Source organism: Bufo gargarizans, chromosome 4 (assembly GCF_014858855.1).
Source record: "Bufo gargarizans isolate SCDJY-AF-19 chromosome 4, ASM1485885v1, whole genome shotgun sequence".
NCBI lineage: Eukaryota > Metazoa > Chordata > Amphibia > Anura > Bufonidae > Bufo > Bufo gargarizans.
The window spans coordinates 419,616,299-419,636,267 of NC_058083.1; the positions used below are offsets into that span (position 1 = coordinate 419,616,299).

At 43.1% G+C, this 19,969-nt stretch overlaps 1 protein-coding gene and 1 long non-coding RNA gene across 4 annotated transcripts in view; one reads left to right on the forward strand and one right to left on the reverse strand.

The window, feature by feature from the left end:
* Positions 1-19,969, forward strand: part of LOC122934283 — an 898,769-nt gene that overhangs the window by 835,279 nt on the left and 43,521 nt on the right. The window contains exon 9 of one of the 2 annotated variants that reach the window (XR_006388647.1): positions 11,910-12,043. The exons of the other annotated variant lie outside the window; for it this stretch is intronic. This is a non-coding gene — a long non-coding RNA (uncharacterized LOC122934283). The remainder of the gene's footprint in view (positions 1-11,909; positions 12,044-19,969) is intronic. 2 annotated transcript variants of the gene reach the window in all.
* Positions 1-19,969, reverse strand: part of BCL2L11 (BCL2 like 11) — a 69,216-nt gene that overhangs the window by 45,480 nt on the left and 3,767 nt on the right. Inside the window, exons 3-4 of one of the 2 annotated variants that reach the window (XM_044289631.1) lie at positions 15,687-15,790; positions 9,734-10,905 (exon numbers count right to left, since the gene is read on the reverse strand). In XM_044289631.1, the coding sequence (XP_044145566.1) occupies positions 10,816-10,905; positions 15,687-15,790 (194 nt within the window). In that variant the 3' untranslated portion in view covers positions 9,734-10,815. Of the gene's footprint in view, positions 1-9,733; positions 10,906-15,686; positions 15,791-19,969 lie in introns of those variants that run through there. The other variant, XM_044289632.1, reaches the window with a different exon arrangement.

Sequence of the window (19,969 nt, forward strand, 5' to 3'; positions counted from 1 at the left end):
CATATGCTGGACCAACACAAAGTGAACGGATCCCTTTGTGCTTTTTCTATGTCACGTTACATTGTGAATATGCGATGTATGATGTGGCCACACAAGCCTCTTATCAGCTGTCCGATATGGCAATGAAAACCACCTTTGTTCTCACAACCGACGTCACAGCAGGCCCTAGTGAGGGGAATAGTAGTACTGTTTGCAGTTCCCTTACCCAGCACACAAGGAAACATATGTAGCCTTTAGAGGAAGTGGTCTTTTTAGCGACTTTTAAATCCTCATGAGATTCTCAACATCTTAGATGGCATGGTCAACAACGTACATAGACTGCTACACCACGGTATGTTCCCAGACATCTCTAGTGCATGTGCCAATTAACGTGGTTAACTTCCTAAGCGGCCACATAACTGCATGAAAATACAAACCATATGAAATGTTGAACATAAGCTTATTATTTTATGGATAATTCAATATATTTCATTGCGTACCAGGTTTAGATATGAATCTCTTACAAATTATTGAAAATCGTGGCCATTTGCTAATTCTGCGCTGGACTTGATATCTCCTGCGTTTCTTTTGCCGGACCGCTCTGCCTCAGGATTAACAGATTCCACATTTGAAACCAGTCAAATAATCACGAACATGAGAAAGCATACAGGCCAAACGAAAACCGGGTTTATTATACTCACAATACACAGGTAAAAACGAGCAGTGTACAAAACAATCAACCTTCCGTACACTGCTCGTTTTTTCCTGTGTATTGCGAGTATAATAAACCCTGTTTTACTCCAATTCATGTGACGGTATTTCCCTATTGGCTGCATCCTTGGTGTTCCATAGAAGCCTGGAAGGGAGAGGAAAGGTTTTGTTTGGCCTGTATGCTTTCCCACGTTCGTGATTATCTGACTGGTTTCGAATGTGAAATCTCAATCCTGACGCAGCACGGTCCAACAAAAGAAAAGCATCTGTGTGAACTGTACCCACTTCACCATCGAGACCTGCGACGCACTTAGGCAACGTACTTTTTTTTTTTTTATTAATATCTCCTGCACTGTTGGAAGATGCACCACATTTAGGGTGCATTCACACGACTGTCTAAATGGATCTGCATCCGGTCTGCAAGTTTGCAGAATGGGTGTGGACCCATTCATTTCAATGGGGCCGCAAAAGATGCAGACAGCACACAGGGTGGTGTCCGCATCAGTTGCCCCTCAAAAAATATAGAGCATGTCCTATGACAAGCTTAGGCATTCTCTATAGAGCGCTGGCCATGTGCAGTCTGAAAATTGCGGAACGCACACAGCTGGTATCAGTGTTTTGCAGACCGCAAAACACTTATGGCTGTGTGAACGCACCCTTAGGGTGCATTCACAAGACATGTATTTTGCAAAAAATACAAATGATGTTTGTTACATCCTTTTTTTGCAGATCCATTGTAACAATGCCTTGGCATGGGAAGGGAAAAGGGCGAACCGGCAGGCCCGGCTCATTTATCATTTTCTATGCCTGTTTTAGGCTTAGAAAACGGTCTAAAGCTATACCAGCAAAGGAGCTGGCGTAGGTTTAGACAAGTGTAAAGTCTTCTTAAGTTAGGATGAACCACCAGCGCAGGAGGGACGAAGCTCAGTGTCTAAATCCCCGGTCTTCATAAATGTCTCCCTATGTTACTATTAGTAGGCTTACTTTGGGACAGAATTTTGGAGTAAAGATGGCGCATCTTCACACACATTGCCTCTGCAGGTAAGGATCAGAGTTTCTCTTTGTGGCTAAAATATGAGATGTGCCACACTTGGCCAGAATTGAAGAAGTGCAGCCCCAACGGTCAATATGATCCATAAAGATTTAGTTCTAGACACCTAATAGGGAGCATTGTGTTTAAGCATACCTACACATTCAGATAACTTTTCAGAACTAGTTGCCGTGTGTGTGCGCGCAAGTAAAATGGGGGAGGGGTGTTTATCATATCCCCTGTGCTGCTGAAGTGAAGCCTATGCCAGCTCGGGCAACGTACACAATGCTATATCAGGATCTCAAAGGGGTTGTCCAGAGTGCAAATGATTACATCCATGACAAGCTTACTGGTGGGGACTGAGGTGTACTGGAGACAGAATGCTTCCCTCAATAGGACCCACTGGTTGGACAGGTATTTAAATAAACTGGATTAAGCTGAACAACCCCTTTAAAGTGCATAGAGAGGTTTGCGCCGACTGCCATCCTGTAGTCTGGATAGCAATAAATAAACCACAATGTGCAAGTTTAAAACATTTATTCATATAAAATTTATTTACAAAGAGCATTAAAAATATCTGCATTATTTACAGCCATATTGCACAAGGAAAGTGGCAATTACCCTGTCTAAAGTAATCAGTGCAAAACACAATTAAGCCAGGGACAATTGCATGACATTAAAATGCTACATATACGCTGGGTCCTATGTAAAAGACATTAGTGATCATTCAGAACAAGGCTCTCTCTGAAATTCTGTGTCCTAAACATACTGGGGACGGAGAGAAACCATTAAGTTACAATTGGAGGGAATCGCCCACTAGTGTTGGAGAAGCCCCTTTATTTCTCTGAACAGTACATGGGGGGTGCACAAGAGGCATCTTCTCAGCTCTATACTTCCAATAAGAGAAGCAGATTTCCTGGTGGGAAATTGCAGTTTTTAATGCTGTAGACGTTAACCATAAAGAGTGCCAAACCAAATGCCACTACTGCATCATAGATACTGTGGCAATATCATGGATTATCACCCACAACATGCCCTATATATGTAATACAAGTACTAGGAGGGTGACCTCTTGTCTGTAAACCCAGCATGTAGGTGCTTAACAGTCAAAACTAGGGAAACAAAAAAAAGAGTCACTTCATATATTGTGTCACTGAAGGTTTCCAAGACTAAAATCTTCTGATGTGCACGATACAATTTACAGGATTAGGATTCTACACCAAACTCCATTCTCTTGGCAGAAGACCTTTTGACAAGAAGCAGGTAGCGCTTCAGTCAGACCTCAGCTTTGCTCCCCAACAAACTCCAACCTACGTAGCAAGGACTGACATCTGCTCTGTGAAATCCCAAGTCAAAGAGTCACCCTTCAAGAGATGGCACTCGGCCTAGAATTTGAGATCTTGAAATTTACTGGAAAATTCACTTTCTGCTTTTACTTTGAAGACTAATAAGACGCTCCTCAGTACTGTGCGCGGACATAACATTTTTCTCAAATATGAAAGTGCTGCTAAATACTATAATACTGGTGGAGTTAAGAAAATGATGAAAATACTGATACCCTGTTATGTACACTAAGGATTAAAATGGTTGTCTAGGATTAGAAAACCACAGCTGATTTCATCTAGACACGGCTTGTCCATGGCAGCTCAGGCCCATTCACAGACAATCACCAGACTGTTGGAGTGCCGTTTCTGGAGGAAAGTTGCCGTGTTTTTCTCATTTTGGATACCCCATTGGTTCTTACCGTGTTCACCAGATCTGCTCTGCTGTCAACCATTTGATCATTTTAGAGAACTTTCCTCTCCCTTGTGCTGGATGTATTCCAGTTTTTCTCTTCTATGATAAACCAGACAGCAGAACCAATCTCCCACATGCAATATAAACGGAGCCCAACAGAGGTGGAAACCAGTAGTGGTTTCAAATAATGATTGGGGGGGGGGGGGGGGGGGGGATCATAATCTATAAAGAATAGGGATCTTTGGTATAGGCTTCTTCGTAATGTGCTGTAAATCAATTCATGCTGCTTTAACAAATAGTAAACCTTTATTCAAACATAAAAAGTGCAAATAAAATCTAAGTAGTCAGGACTGATCTCAGCAATCCACAACAGTATAAGGAAAGAAGAAATGGAGTGATAGGCGACTTGATGAAAGAGCAATGCTCTGCTGACATGGTAGTGCAAATAAGAAATGCCAGAAGAGCAACACCGGATTCAGATGGTATTGTACTCCTTGCTCCTGAGAAGGGGCAAGGACATTCGGTATTTGCCTCAACACCGCTTCCAAGCTATAGAAAGCTACCTGGACTTTACCTTCCACAAGATCTACATGTCAGCTTCCATACATCTTGTGAAAGAAGCCGTGTGCGAGAGGCTGGCCAAAATCCCACAAAGATTTACTCATACTCTTAGAATGGCAAAAGTGCAATGGGCATTAAAAAAAAAAAAAAAAAAAACAATAGGAGGAAATAGTATAAGCTGAGACTCAATCATGAAGTAAAAGCAAGTCAGTGGTAAAAGACAGCAGTAGATTCAGATTGTAGAATTAAGGGAGATGACCACTTTATGTGCAATGTTAACCAATGTGAGATGAAATATCATTTTGCAAAGTTCCTTAAATTTTTTAAGCCACACCCCTCGTCTGCCATCCCACTCTTGCTAAGCTTACATCCATTAGGTGGCCGGTGATGGAGGGGCAAACAAGTCAGGACATGCATGGTCACATAACCCCTTTTGGGTGCGGATGGGACAGCAGGCCTGTGTATAAGGGGGTGTGGTTTCAAAAATTAGGAGAACTGTAGAACCTAGAAAACGGAAATACTATAGTCATCTTAAACACACATTGCTTAACAGTGCACATGTGGCCTACCCTTTTAATGACAAAATAGTAAAAAAAAGTAAATTAAATAATGTGAATGACATAAATACACAACCAATTTAAAAGTACAAAGTAAATGTAATTACAGGAAATCTACAGTATGTACAATTTCTTCAACTAATATTTCCCTGTCAGGAGACGACATCTTCTATCGTCTCAAAACAGGAAAACGTTAGTCTTTCACTTACATTTATTGTTACGTTTAACGTCAAGTAGGCTCTGTTCATTAGAATGGAATCCATGACACCAGTGGTGAATCATGCGATGGACACCACCAGCAGTGACTTATGGGGTCCATTGAGGTTTCGTCATGATGTCCATGGTTTGACAGAAATAGCGCACAGCTGCCAATGGAGGTGCCGAACCTTGACCCTGCTAAGCGCGGTCAATAAATGTACAAGGGGATGTGTGCCCTCCAAAAAAAAAAAAAAAAAAAAAAAAAATTCTGGAAGGGTCTCAAATCATGGACTATCACCTTACATTAAAATGATCTCAGAAGGAACGTCCCCCTTTAAGTAAAAGAAGGCTGAACAGAAGGTGGCTCCGTTTCCGCCAGAATTATATACATTATTTACAGCAACAGGTTTTAGAAGCTGAAAATCTCAGGAATCACAGGATAAACGTTTAGAATTTCCCTGAAAAATGGGAAGACTTACTTGTATACAGAACTATACATCATAACGAGGAAGGAGAAAGCAAAGCTTTGCAAGAATATGGAACCCCCATCTTTTTTGGACAGATCCAGTATTCTCAATGTCCACAACCATAAATGTATGGTCTCTATCGGATCTGTACAGATTGCTTTCAGATTTATGTAACATGGTACACCGTCTTCCATGCTGCCCAGATACAGTTCCCTGGCTTGTCTTTCAACCCAATCATTTGTCAACGGACAAATCTTACAGTTTTGGCAATATAACGTAACCGCTACAACTTGTGCTGCCATATAACAGTACTGCGCGTCTCCACAGCAAGCAATACTGGTTAAGGCATTATGAGGAGACTCACAAAATGTCAAAATGATTATCCTTTTCAGGCATCAAGAGGTACAATATGATTGCCCTACTCATCTACTTCTACTACTATACAAAAAAAATGCATGGGAAGAAGGGCAGGGGGCAATGCCAGCTCACCTAATCCTTGTCTACTGTAGGTCAGGTCTTCACACTGAAAGGTCTAAGTACATATACATGTATAAAAGGTGGCTCACCAAGCATTTCCAGACTGTGCCATGTTTACTAGTGAAGAATGGAGGTAATGAGGTTCTTGGCACTTTTTTCTTTGTTTTAAGGCACTCAGAAAAGTCCATAGAGAAGACCTGATCTGAAGGGTTAGCATGGAGTGCTATTCAACGTGTGCAGATCCCAGGTATTGCTCTACAACCTGGGTGGACAAAAGTGTTGCTTGCAGAAGCCATAATGATGACCTCAGTAGAAAACAGTATTTAAGTGTTTTTTCTCCCCAACCAGTCAAGCTAACAGGGCTGCTGGGACCTGTCCAAGCCAGTATACTATATGCGCCAATGTCATAAGCAGAGAATAGCAGAACACAAGTGCCTTGGGAATCTGAATCCCAAGTTAGATGAGGTAATGCACAACTTCAAGAAGATCTTTGGCTAGAAGCAGGTTTTAAAAAAGGCACATAATTCAATAAAAGCAGTGATATCAGCAAAACCAAATCCCGGACCATCCTCGCAAGCCCACAACAACCAAGCGCACATGTTAGCAGCTGCTGAAGCCACAAGATGCAGGGCAGGTTTTTAACCCCAAAAGAAGAATAGTTTGTGCTGCCCAAAGTGATCACATTGCAGATTTCATTTTTCTAGATCACTATAATAAACTAAAGCTGTAATGTGATTGGTTGCTTTCGTTCTGACAGTTTCTTAAGTCTGCCCCACAGATTATTGCCTTTGGATGAAAAAGCTAAATTGCAGACTACAGCGACACACTAAAACCTGAAGCCAGCAGTCACATTGATGCGTGTTAACACTGCAGAGTGGCAGAAGTGTTAGTACACATGGCTCTAACATTTAGGGTACTTTCACACTAGCGTTTTTTTCCCGGCATAGAGTTCCGTCCTAGGGGCTCAATACAGGAAAATAACTGATCAGTTTTATCCTAATGCATTCTGAATAGAGAGCAATCCGTTCAGGATGTCTTCAGTTCAGTCTTTGACTTTTCAGGACGGAGATAATACCGCAGTATGCTACGGTTTTAGCTCCGTCCAAAATTCTGGAACACTTGCCTGAATGCTGGATCTGCCATTTTTCCCATTGAAATGCATTAATGCCTGATCCGGTTCGGAGTGTTCTGGCAAAACGGATCCAGCATTGCAGTCGGCGCATGCTCAGACCGGAAAAAATAAATGCCGGATCTGTTTTTCCGGATGACACCATGGAGACGGATCCAGCATTTCAATGCATTTGCCATACGGATCAGGATCCTGATCAGTCTGACAAATGCCATCAGTTTGCATACGTTTTGACGGATCCAGCAGGCAGTTCTGGCGACTGAACTTCCTGCCGGAATCCTCTGCCGCAAGTGTGAAAGTACCCTTAAAGAGATCATTTTTTGTAAAACTCCATCTGCGGGAGTCCAGCTGCTGAGATTCCCTACCAGTCACTGTGGCCCTTCAGCTCTGATCGACGTGCTTAGCTCTCCTCAGGCAGTTAATATCCCCGAGAGGAACCAAGCAAAGCCTCATTACAGCAATTGGAGGCTTTCAAAACTTAGGTACATTTAAAGAGGACCTGTCACCACAAAACGCAGTCCTATCTGCAGGCAGCATGTTCTAGTGCAGGAGATGCTGAGCAGATTATATAGTTTTATACATTTATATCTCTGCCTCCAGGTGTACACGGGGAGATTTCATCAGTGACTGACGGCATTCTCTGTGTATTCTCTGTTTCCCATAAAACTATATATAATCTGCTCGGCTCATCCTGCTTTATAACATGCTACCTGCAGATTGCGCCACTTTTCATGGTGACAGGTCCTCTTCAAGCAGGACCTGTTTTGGTGCAAATTGCATCAAACGTCTAATGGTAACGTGTCCGAAAAAAATTGCACTTGCCAAATGTGGACAAAGATGGTCAAAGTGGGACTAGTCTTCATATTTAGAGGAACAGCAGAACAGGTTTCCTGCTCAGCTTACAATGTGCTAAAATTTGAAAAAAAGGGCACCTTTTAATAAACTTGGCGCAGACGGCACCAACTATATCTCAGAAAGCCCACCCGTAGTAAACGGGGGCCAATGTGCTTTCTGCCTTTACCATTCTGTCTTTCAGGCATGTAGGATTTCACTGGTCATGTAGCATGTTAAGGTTTCTGTATGTACAGTCATCTCTTCACAGTAATGAATAGCAGGGCCGCTACAGAACACCAGACAGGGCCTCTAACTGTAGACCAATTTGACCCTCACATTTGAGTAGAATAATTATAAAAAGCACCTTTAACACCCGTCTCCTACTCTTTTGAAGGCTTAGAAAAATAAAATGCACACCTACCAAATCAATAAGAACATGGTTCTTACTGAAATGGCTGTAAAATGTCAACCACCACCGTCGGATTAGAGAAGCTCCTATGCGTCTCCATGGTAACAGACTACAAACAAGCCCTGTGTAGTCTGATTGCACAGGCATAGTTCCATCCATTTCCTACACTTACTAACATATATATTGGTGGAGGACAGATGGATGGCAATACTACTACAAGACCAGATGATATAGATTTGGCTACTAGTCTAATACCAAGGAGATGCATAGATCCGTATACAAGCTGCAGACAAAAAAAATAAAAAAAAATATAAAAATATATAATTTTTTATTTATTTATTCCATTACAACTATATGCAGAGTGAAAGTTAATACAATGCGTTTACTAATGTTGCCTCCATTGCTTGATTCATTTTCAATCACATTATGCATTGGTTGTAACCATGGAAACGACCACCCAGTAATCCAGCAGCGTTTGCACAATATAGGGAAAAGCACTGGCCTCCCTGGTGGTTGGGACCGTGGGAGCTCTCACAGGCTTTTTCCTATAGTGTGCAAGCACAACCACCACTGATGGATTGCAGAGTGGTCTTAACCATGAAAATAAACAATGTATAACGTGATGGAAAAATGAATCCAGCCAGCAAAGGAAGCAAAATGGACAATTACAATACATTAGTAAGTGCCTTGTATTAACTTTCTCTACATGATAGATGATATTTGCTGAGGTGACAACCCTTTTGAGAAAACAAAAACAAAAAGGTAGGTGGACTTTCTGAAGCAGTTGGAGAGATCTGAAACTTATTTTAAAAGGCTCTTCTTACTGGTTACTAAAATCTGAACATATATTCCACTGAAGACTGACAATACTGATCAGTGGTGTCAGTAAGGAGCCCAAAAGGTGTGCAACCTATAACAGAAGTATCTGCTCAAAGACATTTAGATGCAAATGTGTGCAATGTTGATTGCCCTTTCAAGGCTTCTTCATAAACCTGATAGAACAGTGTGCTTTTGCAGGATGTCAATCCATGCTCTGGTAGCACTACCCATACAATAAGTAACAGTAGCTACTGCAGACAAGACACATTGGAGCTTTGGCATATGAAACGTGGATAGATTAGTAAACCTACTACCAAACAAAGTTATAGCGCAGACAGATATAGTAAAGGAATGCATATACTGAGCTAGGTACAGACCAGATCTACATAGAGCCTTAGGGCTCATGTACACAAACATGGGTGGACCACAGAGTGGTCCACAATGCACGGGCATCGCCCGCTTTCCCGCAGTTTGTGGACTCATCGACTTGAATGGGTCAGCAATCTGCATGAGATGCGGCCTAGACCGAAATCCCGTGGAAGCGCTTTTATAGTTCTTCCATGGGCATCTGATCCGTGCCTTTGCTCAGTATCTTACGGATTGTAGACCTACTCAAGTCAATGGTACCGCATCATGATACGCAGTGCACAGGGGCACTGCCCATATATTGCAGACCCACTGTTTGATGTCCACAATACGGGCACAGGACACACACGTTTGCGTGTATGAGCCCTTAAATGCAATCTGGTAGCTTCCTACTAACACCCTGCAACATAACGGGATTTCATAGAGGCCGACCTCAGATTACACAGAGAAATAAACGGCGGTGGAAGACCTGATTTTATAGGATGTATATCAAGGGCCACTAAAACTAAAAAAACAAGTTGCTTTACATCAGTTTCAAATAATCCTAAAATACATCTACCGATAGTATACAACACATAGCCAACATACAGAGAAGCATGTTGGTCTTCAGCGTTAGCAGGTTTGAGGCCAAAAGTTGCAAAATAATGAAGTAGAGTGGGAACAGGCCACATTTCCAAAATATCTATTAAAACTCCTATTCACATGTATTTTAGGTTTAGTAATCCACTAGGAATCAACTGGTCCCACACAAAACACACGATTCCTTTCCACCCCTTTTCATGTGTTTGCACATACATAATTATCTTATGCAACGATGGAAACAAGCAAGTTATTAGAACCATTGGTTCAGTTACAATGTGTTTTGCACCAGAAGAAAAACTAGAAGATTTGTATAAACAGGGCTCGAAGAGAGTATCTGATATGGGAAATGGTTATATTGAAAATTGTGAAAGAAGCCATCCTTTCCAGCAATCCATCCTTCCGAAGAGTGGGTGTTGTCATGGTCATCCAATCCAAACTCATAATAAACATCCTTCCCATGAAAGGAAAAAAATGAATCATAACAATCCTTAAAATAACGTAACTGGAAGACAGGCGTACCAAGAAGGTCACTATAAACTGAATTGCTTTGACTTCACCCCCTCGTGTCACATTTGCTTTATATACATACGTAAGGCAGCAAAGTGTATCCAAAAGCTCCATTTCCACAATATCCACAGGTCTTTGGGGATGGATCAGTAAAGTATCAGTAGATATGGAAGTCTGATGATTTATTCTCTTATTTACAGAAAATAGAACATTTGTATTTTTTTATAAAATTGCAGAAAAAAATAATCCACAGAACGTAGTAATCCTTAGAAGTCCATTCCGAACCCAATTAGTCTGATGCAACAAGGGGTGTTCCTGGAGGCTTCTCAGAATGCGGAAGACGGCTAAAGCTCTGCAGATGATTTGGATTGCATAGTATATGATGAACACAAGCCAAGTGCTAGAATCCTTCATTTGTGAATTCATTCTTCCGTCCAGGGCAGAAGGCGCAGTCACTGCATTCTCCATATGAGTCGGATGATATAATGTAGCACACGCAGGATTATTACATTGTTCACAAACCCTTGTCGATTGTGAAAACCCTGTAATCATAGATTACAACATTAATCGTCACGTTCATTTCCTTTATCTGTCAAGAAGTAAACATAACCTCTCGATTAATAGCCAATAACTGGTAAAAGGTAACCGCTGAAATTAAAAGCTATGAATATCTTTATTCTGACTTTCGTATTGTTTATTTGCCTTTAAACTGTAAAATTCAGCCACCTGAATATTCTTAGCTAAAAACTTCCTACCATTTTGCTTCTGCAGAGTGTGTGCAGATCCTTCACCTAGCTAGTAGTGCTACCAAATATGGCAAATCCGACAAAGCACTGATCCCGATTCTGTTAGCCCTTTTTGCTCTACCCTCCCTTCGTGTTAGAAATGGCAGCAGGGATGGGGAGGGGGTTGTAGGTGGCAGATCAGAGAGTGGGCGGGGGTTGCAAGCATCCAAGGAGGGCAGTTGACAAAGGCTGTAGATAGGGAGGATAGCACACACAAGGCAGTTTGCAGGAGGAGTCTCTGTGTACAAGTGTAGAAAGGCAGAAAATCACCCACAGCAAACTGCATTGTGAGGAGGAATCATACACTCATCAGCATCAGAGTCTGTCAACCCAAGGAGTTCCCACATGCGTTGGTGTAGAAGGAAAAGCAACTTCAGGAATAAATATGTGCTGCTAGTGAAGACAGCAGCATCCTAGACAGAGCACCCATCCATTACCGAGGAAGGGGGTGGGGGTGTCCGGGAAATATAGATCATCAATATATCAGGGACACATGCATGTGAGAAAAACCTGTAACAGTATTCTGTAAGCTGAATATCAAGGGGTCTGAAGATGAATAAAATTTAAATTGCAGACTAAAATGTAGCCTTAATGAGACAACCCCTTTAACAAAGCTGTAACGTAGATCTAGCCATTAATTATAACACTTAGAAAACAAAGGATTTTAGTGCATTTTATGTGGTAAACGTGCAATATTCACGATACTTCATATTCTCAGTTACCTAGTGAAATACTGAAATGTATTAAACTGCTCTTTTCAGGAAGGAAGTGGAACATATGGTTGTCATGAGAATAGTATGAAGTACTAATACAGACATCTCCCAAAGCGTATCTGTCCTACAGACATCATGAAGAGACCTCTATCAGAAAACATACCTTCAACATGAAGGGCACAGTAAGGCGACTTATTTAATATCTATGGGTTTGTCACGTTATTTTTTTATCTGTACACAATGGCACTTCAGTATTTAAGGAGGGAATGTTCATACAGTGGATTTTGTTCACTTTGGATTCCGCGAACCCATGTGAGTTAGCTCCCTTCAATGGAGCTAAACCACGACTGGAGACGCTGGATGTTGTCTGCACACCGCACAAATAAAGGACATGCCCCTTCTCGAGGTGGCTGCAGCTTTAAATGGCAGGCAGCACAGACAACGGGAGGCAGACAGCACCAGAATGTTGGCAGCATAAACCTCTGCGTGAACATCCCCTAATGATGTACACCGATTCAGAATGTAAATAGGAAAAGGTCCAGTTGTCAAATTATTTATTTTCAATTCTATATTAAACTTGAGCCTCTTGGGAATCTTCACATTTGTGAGGTCTGTTGTATTGTCTTGCGGTTCCTTATTGCCTTAAGATTTACATAGTGAGATTTATACTGTTTGATGTGGAAAATAATGCAGTACTTTCTAGTATCAACGCTTAGTATGGTGGGGTACTCTGCCTGGGAGATATAACTGACGTGGTATGCATCCAGTGAACAGCCCTAGGCATACTAGAGATTGATTCCTAGGCCATGTGAAATCACAGTACATCGGTCACGTGGCCTAGTTGCAGATCAACCCCATTCAAGTCAATAGGGATGAGCTGCAATACCAAGCAATGCTGTTCTACAATGTAAGGAGCTGTGTTTGCAAAGTTCCCTGAAACTGCTTATCGACAAGGGTGCCAGGACTCTAACTTCTACCCATGTGATAACGATGACCTATCCTGAGGATAGGGCAACAATATCAATTCATGGAAAAACCCTTTAAGCTTATTTCCATAAACTTCATTAAAATCAGAAAATGCTTTATTGTAAAGGGACTGTGCCTAATATGAAAGTTAGGCCCCATGCACACGGCCGTGTTCCACAGCCGTGTGCGGGCCGTGGAACCGCGGCCTGGATCCCTCCTGAGAGCAGGAGCGCACGGCGTCATTGGTTGCTATGACGCCGTGCGCTCCCTGCTGCCGCAATACAGTAATACACTGGTATGATCTATACCAGTGTATTACTGTACTGTGCCGGCAGCAGGGAGCGCACGGCGTCATAGCAACCAGTGACGCCGTGCGCTCCTGCTCTCAGGAGGGATCCAGGCCGCGGTTCCACGGCCCGCACACGGCTGTGAAACACGGCCGTGTGCATGGGGCCTTATCCCGTAACCACAGGATAGAGCACAACTAGCTGGTCTGCAGCTGCTGGGACCCCCAACCGATCCAGAGAACGGTTGTTCCATGTTCCTAATTGAGCTGCTAGAATGAATGGTGCAGCAAGGCACATGATCCATCAGGACCAGATCCCTGTTCTCAGAATCAGTGGTTGTCCAGAAACACCAGACCCCCCCCCCCCCCAAATCAGTTGCTGCCTATCTTGTGCTTAGGGGATTACTTAACAACCCCTTTAAATACAACTTCACTTCAAAGCTTATTTATGTTAAATGAAAAGGTACACATTAAGGACACCTGCCCAAGGGTGTAGGTTTAAAAACAGAAAATCCACACGTTTCCGCACCAAAAAACATGTTACTTTTTGTAACAGATTTGATGGGTGCATATATCAACCTTGCATTGCAAAGAGGGAAATTAAAACCCCCAACCCCCATTATTTTTTATATTTATGTCTATGGAGCTGTGCAAGGGCTTACTTTTTGTGGGGTGATATGTAGTTTTTATCTATGCCATTTTGGAGTGTGCATAACTTTTTGGTCACTTTGAATTGACCATTTTGCGTTTTTCCCATTATGGTGTTCACTTTACTGGATAAGTTTTTATTTTAATAGTACAGGCATTTAGGGACATGAAGATGCTTTTTTTTATTGATTGATTATTTTGAATATATGAGGAAAGGAAGATTTAAATATATATATTTAATTAATTTCGCCTAGAGGAGTTGGAAGTTACAATCTTCAGATCGCTTCTCCTACAGATTGCAATGAATTGCCATTGTGTAAAACAGCAGGCACCCGATGGCAAAGGTGCCCGCCAGGGTTCTGAGCCAATTTGTGAGAAGGGGTTAAGGCTCTACAATTTCAGAATTTATGTAAAATTCCTTGTACTGCTGACAAGAATTTGCCTGGAGTTTCACTTTAAACAAGAGGTTTGCACAGTAAATGTAACCGCTTAAATAAAAAAGTGCTACAGAGCCTGAATGTCCACCTTTATACTATAGCAGTTTGCATCTAATCTGAGGATTAAAAGGGTGGGTTGTCTCATGGACAGTGGGGACATAGCGCTAGGATTTGCCCCCATTGTCTTATAGGTGCAGGTTCCTCTGCCTGGGACCCACACCTATATCGAGAATGGAGCCCCGCAAGGTGGTGTGGCTGGAGGACTCTGGTCCGGCCACCACCAAGCCGGCTCCTCATAGAAGTGAACGGGAGCGTACCGCCCGCTCCCATTCATTTCTATGGGCCGTCGGAAATAATCGAGTCTCGCCAGCCCTCTAGAAAACGAATGAAGGGCAGGTGTGCATGCTCCCTCCTTCACTTACAGGGCTCCGTTCTCGATATAGGTGCGGGTCCCAGCAGTGGGACCTGCACCTACAAGACAATGGGAGCACATCCTAGCGATATGCAACCATTGTCCATTATGAGACAACCCCCCCCTTTAATTTTGGGTTTTCATTCAGGAACAGTCAAAACAGAATCTTTTTCCTTCAGAAGTTGGAGTGGATTTCTAGCAGGGACAGCTGCACTGGGAGCAGCACAGCACCTATCATAGCCCTGTGCCAGGGACTGTAATTCAAGTCATCATTTTCCTATTCCAAAACAAATCCTGATACCTTGTGCAAAAAGTCTATTTCGACAGGTGGGAGAGGTATTTCTCTCTGGAAAAGTTCCCAATTCTGGCACAGAAAAGGGTTTATTTTCTTCCTTCTAGGCTAAGCAACTTGAATTCTTAGAGTATGGGCACACATTCGGGTTTTCGGATGCAGCTCTGGAAGCCCAAATCAGGAGCGAATGAAATGAGCAGTAATATCTGTCCTTAACACTTTCTCATCTGTTATGATCCACTCCAAATTTTGGCTTCAAAAACTGCATTAATAATAAAATAAACTAAACTGAATGTGTGGCCATACCCTTACAGTCTTCTTTCCGATAATGATTTGGCATGATCTATGCAAGGCCATCCCAACCTACTCCAGCAGGATGTCACAGCAAAATGCCTCCCTCTAACACACGACTTCCAGATGAGTGCGTCCCTCAGATGTGAGTACTGGAGAAGTGCTAGCCAGAGTCCGTAATCAGCTTTTTCAGCATTTTCTCCACCATCTACTCCATTTTCATCACGTGGCAAAAACAGGAGGTACAACATTACTATTAGGAAACAGTAACCATACAAACGTGACCGAAAAGTGAAAAATAAATGAGGAACTGCCAGCTGAAGTACGAGATACATAAACCTCATTATGTACTCGGATTAATGGCTTTTAATATGGGTCATAGGGTTCCTTCCCTTTTAGACTTGTGCGTGCTCATAAGGATTTTGTAGATGTCAAAACAGACATGTACGCAGAGGGCTGGTATGGTCTGCCAGGACACAGTGCGCGCACTTACCCCAGGATTGTGCAATGCATTAAATTCATCTCCAATACGGCGGAGCTCATGTGCAATCGCGATTTCTGGCCGAGTTTCTTCACGGTGATTAATAGGTCTGGCAGCTGGCAAAAGCAAAATAATCAAACTTTAATTTTATTCCATCATAGTATGTAGTCTCTATAGACAGCGGCGTAAAAATTAATAAGATTACTTCTAGTATAACCTCAACCCCACAGTCAAAATAAATATACATAATCAAATATTTTTTGGGCGGAACTCAATACAACATGAAACAAGTCACAGAAAAGATGATCAGATTTACTTCAGATCAGTAAACAGGTCAAACTCGTGTTCACTTCTGCATCGGAGGCTCCTTAGGGGTCTCAGTCTTGGATTCCATAAAAAAGAAAAATACAGGACAAAATGGCACATATGGCATTATTTTGTCTGGTAAAATGCAGGACTTCCAAACAGAAACCAGATAGACCCCAATTGTCATCAATGGGCTCCGTCCAATGCATTTGTATCTGCTATGTTCCTTCTTCTGCGCCTAGAACTGCAGAAACAGAAATAATTTGCGCCAATGAAGATAAACCATTATGTTATTAGGCAAAGCAATTGTGATCCCATTTTCTGTGCCGTGTTTTTCACGTTCTTGTAGGGACTTGCAAGGCAACGAGGCCCCTTTTGTGCATTTTTGCAGGATGTAGCCTAGTCTTGTGCTGTTGGGGGAAGAATGGGTACATAAAAGGGGCTATGCAGCCCATCTTATCTAATAGCATGTGTGGACCAAGCATGGTGCCCCAGATGTGTAACTGGCACCTCTTTACTGCTCTCGCAAACTGTAGATATGCAAGAGGATGCTGGGCAATGTCTACTCCCTCATGTTATGCTTCCACCATAGCTTTCCATTGACAGTATTTGAGGAATATCTTGTTGTGGGACAGGAATACAAAGGAGCCCATGTCCAGATCAAAGTCACACAAGAGCTGCTATCATGACTGTTACAGACATGCATATCTTGAGCATGAGTAAAACCCAAGCTTGTCTGGCACTCAGCAGTCCTTCTGCTAACGCTGGAGCAAAGGCCACCGTGAGTTGGCTGGAGCTGTCTGATCGGATGGACGACCTGAGCTGACCAGTCTGAGGTTACATCAGGCTCCGGTGTCATGTGCTTCTCTATTACCAACAGCCAAAATTCATTCAGCGAAGCAGTGAAACATTCTGAAAGTTCAGAAAGCAATTCAGGTGCAGGGAAAGGAAAGCACAAAAAAAACAGCACATAGAAACTCATACGTGAGCTCAGCAGAGCGAGGAAAGCCTCGTTCCCCACCCGACAGCAAACTCCCCACTCACACGTCTGAAAGGAAGTCCTGGCATTAACGTCTTAATCTGAAGTGTAGTCCCTGACATCCCAGACTGTACGCTCAATCCCTAATGCTACAATCCCCAGGTATCGGAACAGAGCAGCCACTCAGGAAATTAAAGTCGTGGTTAAGTGGTTGATAGTGAAAATCAATCTGAGGCTTTCAGAAAGGACTTTCTGTGGTGCCACCAGCAAGTGCTCAGGCAAAATGAGATCAAAGCCATTGCTGCACAGGCTGTGCGCCTTCACAGCTAAACCAGTGTGTAATGACACTGGAACCAGTTTATTTACTACATAATTCAAGAAGCTGGAACTTTACTATCATACTATGGCCGTAGGTGGTTCAGCATTTTACTGTTCTATAGGGAACCTGTCACTAGATACCACCTAAACATGCCCCCATTAACAATGGCCTTTTGACTATGCAGGGTAACTTGTCGAAAATGGGTTAGCCCATGAAAACATTTATCACCCACTGGAACCACGGATGACCCGGTTCCTCCTCAGTGTAATCTCTAACAGGCCAAATAAGACCAGATGAAGCAGTGGGTGGCCAGGGAGTGGAGGGTCGAGGCTAGTTTCAGAGATGGGGGTCGGCTGCTCTAGTTAACTTCTGGATTATTTTCCATTAGTTAAAAGTAGGCCTGCACAATATATCGCCAAAGCAATCGACATTTCGAATCGAATTTATAAGACAAACTTTTTTTTTGGGGGGGGGGGGGGGGGAATTGCAGTGCGTCTTATAAAGCGATGGTCGACTTTTGACGTGGCTGACACGGATGTATCGCCGCCCGCTATGCTGCACAGCGCGGCCGGCAATACATCAGTTACAGTATGGCGAGGGATGAGGGGCTGGAGGCAAGTCGTTATTTAAATGAACGAATGTTCTTCTATTTATTTATTTTATTTATCTGTTCTGTACAGTGCTATTAAGAGAATGGCAAGTTTTGTATTTTGTACTTTTGCAGTAATGCAAATGTTATTTAATTTAGTAAAAGATGTTTTATTTTGAAAAACACTGTGCATTTCAGTTCTTGAGTTAAAGGGAGTCTGTCACCACATTTGAGCATATTAGACAGATCCAATAGCGTTATATGTGCCACCCAGAAGTAAAAAACGGTACCTTTGTTGCATATACCGGAGTCTTCTTTCAGCCAGAAATGAACTTTGAAGCTTCTGTAAATGCGCCCTCTCAAGTGCCCAGGGCGGCGTCTCAATCTTCCGAGCCCAAGACGGGACCTCCCCGACGGCTCATAACCCCGCCCTCCGTGTGCCTGTGCCCGCCTGTTTACACTCCTCCTCTCTCCTTTTCCACTGCGGCTGCGCGGTCAAATTCATAGCGGGCGCAGTGGAAAAGGAGAGTAAACGGGCGGGCACAGGCACACGGAGGGCAGGGTTATGAGCCGTTGGGGAGGTTCGGTCTTGGGCTCGGAAGATTGACACGCTGCCCTGGGCACTTGAGAGGACTCATTTACAGAAGCGTCAAAGTTCATTTTTGGCTGAAAGAAGACTCCGGTATATGCAACAAAGGTACCGTTTTTTACTTCTGGGTGGCACATATAACGCTATTGGATCTGTCTAATATGCTCAAATGTGGTGACAGACTCCCTTTAAGCATAACTACATTTCTGCATTACCAGTAATTCCTGTGTGCTTTTGCCTTGAAAATCCAAGCAAATACACCTCTAGCACAATTCCCTTAAAATATTGCATCGCATATCGTTATCGCAATTTTTAGGGCCCTAATCGCAGTCGCACAAAATTCCCATATCGTGCAGCCCTAGTTAAAAGCAGTTTCCCTGTATTTGCTCAATGATTTGTATATTCCAGCCTTCCTAAAATGCTGTTCAAAAATTGATGGTCTACCCTATCTTCAGATCGATGGGGGCCTGGCACCCAACACCCCTGCTGCTCAGCTGCAAAGTCAGTGCACGCATTATGTAGTGGACAGAGCTGACTACTGCAGTGCTGGCCTAATTCACTTTAATGGGAGCAGGGCTGCAGTTACCAGCTCTGTCCACTACACAATGGATGGCGCTGTACCACCAGCTACAAGAAGACGACGTATCCTCCAGGAAGTCAGACCTCTGCGATCAGATATTGAGGGCCTATCCTGAGGCCTAAGTGTCTTTTACAAAAATTCAGGATGTAGTTGTAAGCCTCCAGTATAACGAGTGACACAGTATTTATCCAAAGTAACCGACAAAAAAAAAGGTGACTATTTTATCAACCAATCATAGGGGAGCTTTCAACTTTACAGTGGTTGCTATGGCAACAATCTAGGAAGCTATTTACTACAGCTTTCCTTCATCTATACAGAAAAGGGCAAGGCTAGCTTGTGGCGATAAGCAGCACTTGATCCGGGCCAGGCCGTACACGACCTCTGCAGAGCTGCCAAGTGCATAGTTAGCAGGGAAATTCAAGTAAGTGCATCCAAGTACATTTCCCTGGCACTGGCGCACAACAGGAGCGCTGAAAGTTCTCTCACTGCACGTGTGCGTGACAAGCCCGGGCAGACAGAAATTCAGGGACCTCACTCAGAAGCAGCTGCTGGAAAATAGAATACCACATGTAATAAATCTTCATGACTAGCTGCCAGCAGCTGTACACCGGCCCGTGCCCCTCCTCACTAACAATATAAGGTCCAGGGCATGAAAGCAGCTTACCCGGAAAGCCCTCAGTGAACGTAACGAGACATCAACATTACCGAGTGCAGACACTTGGGACAGAGCTGGAAAGTCAGTGAAAACAGGAAAAGGACTTGACACTTTTTTTTTTTACACAATGTCTGAATTTCTAGTTCACCCCACAACTGCTCAGCCAAGCATGCATGTGTACTGAGCAGGGACAGGAGAGAACGCCGCTGCCCAGACACCCGGCTCAGCTCCCCTCACCCCTCAAAAATGGCAGTTGAAATCCGACAACCCCAGACATC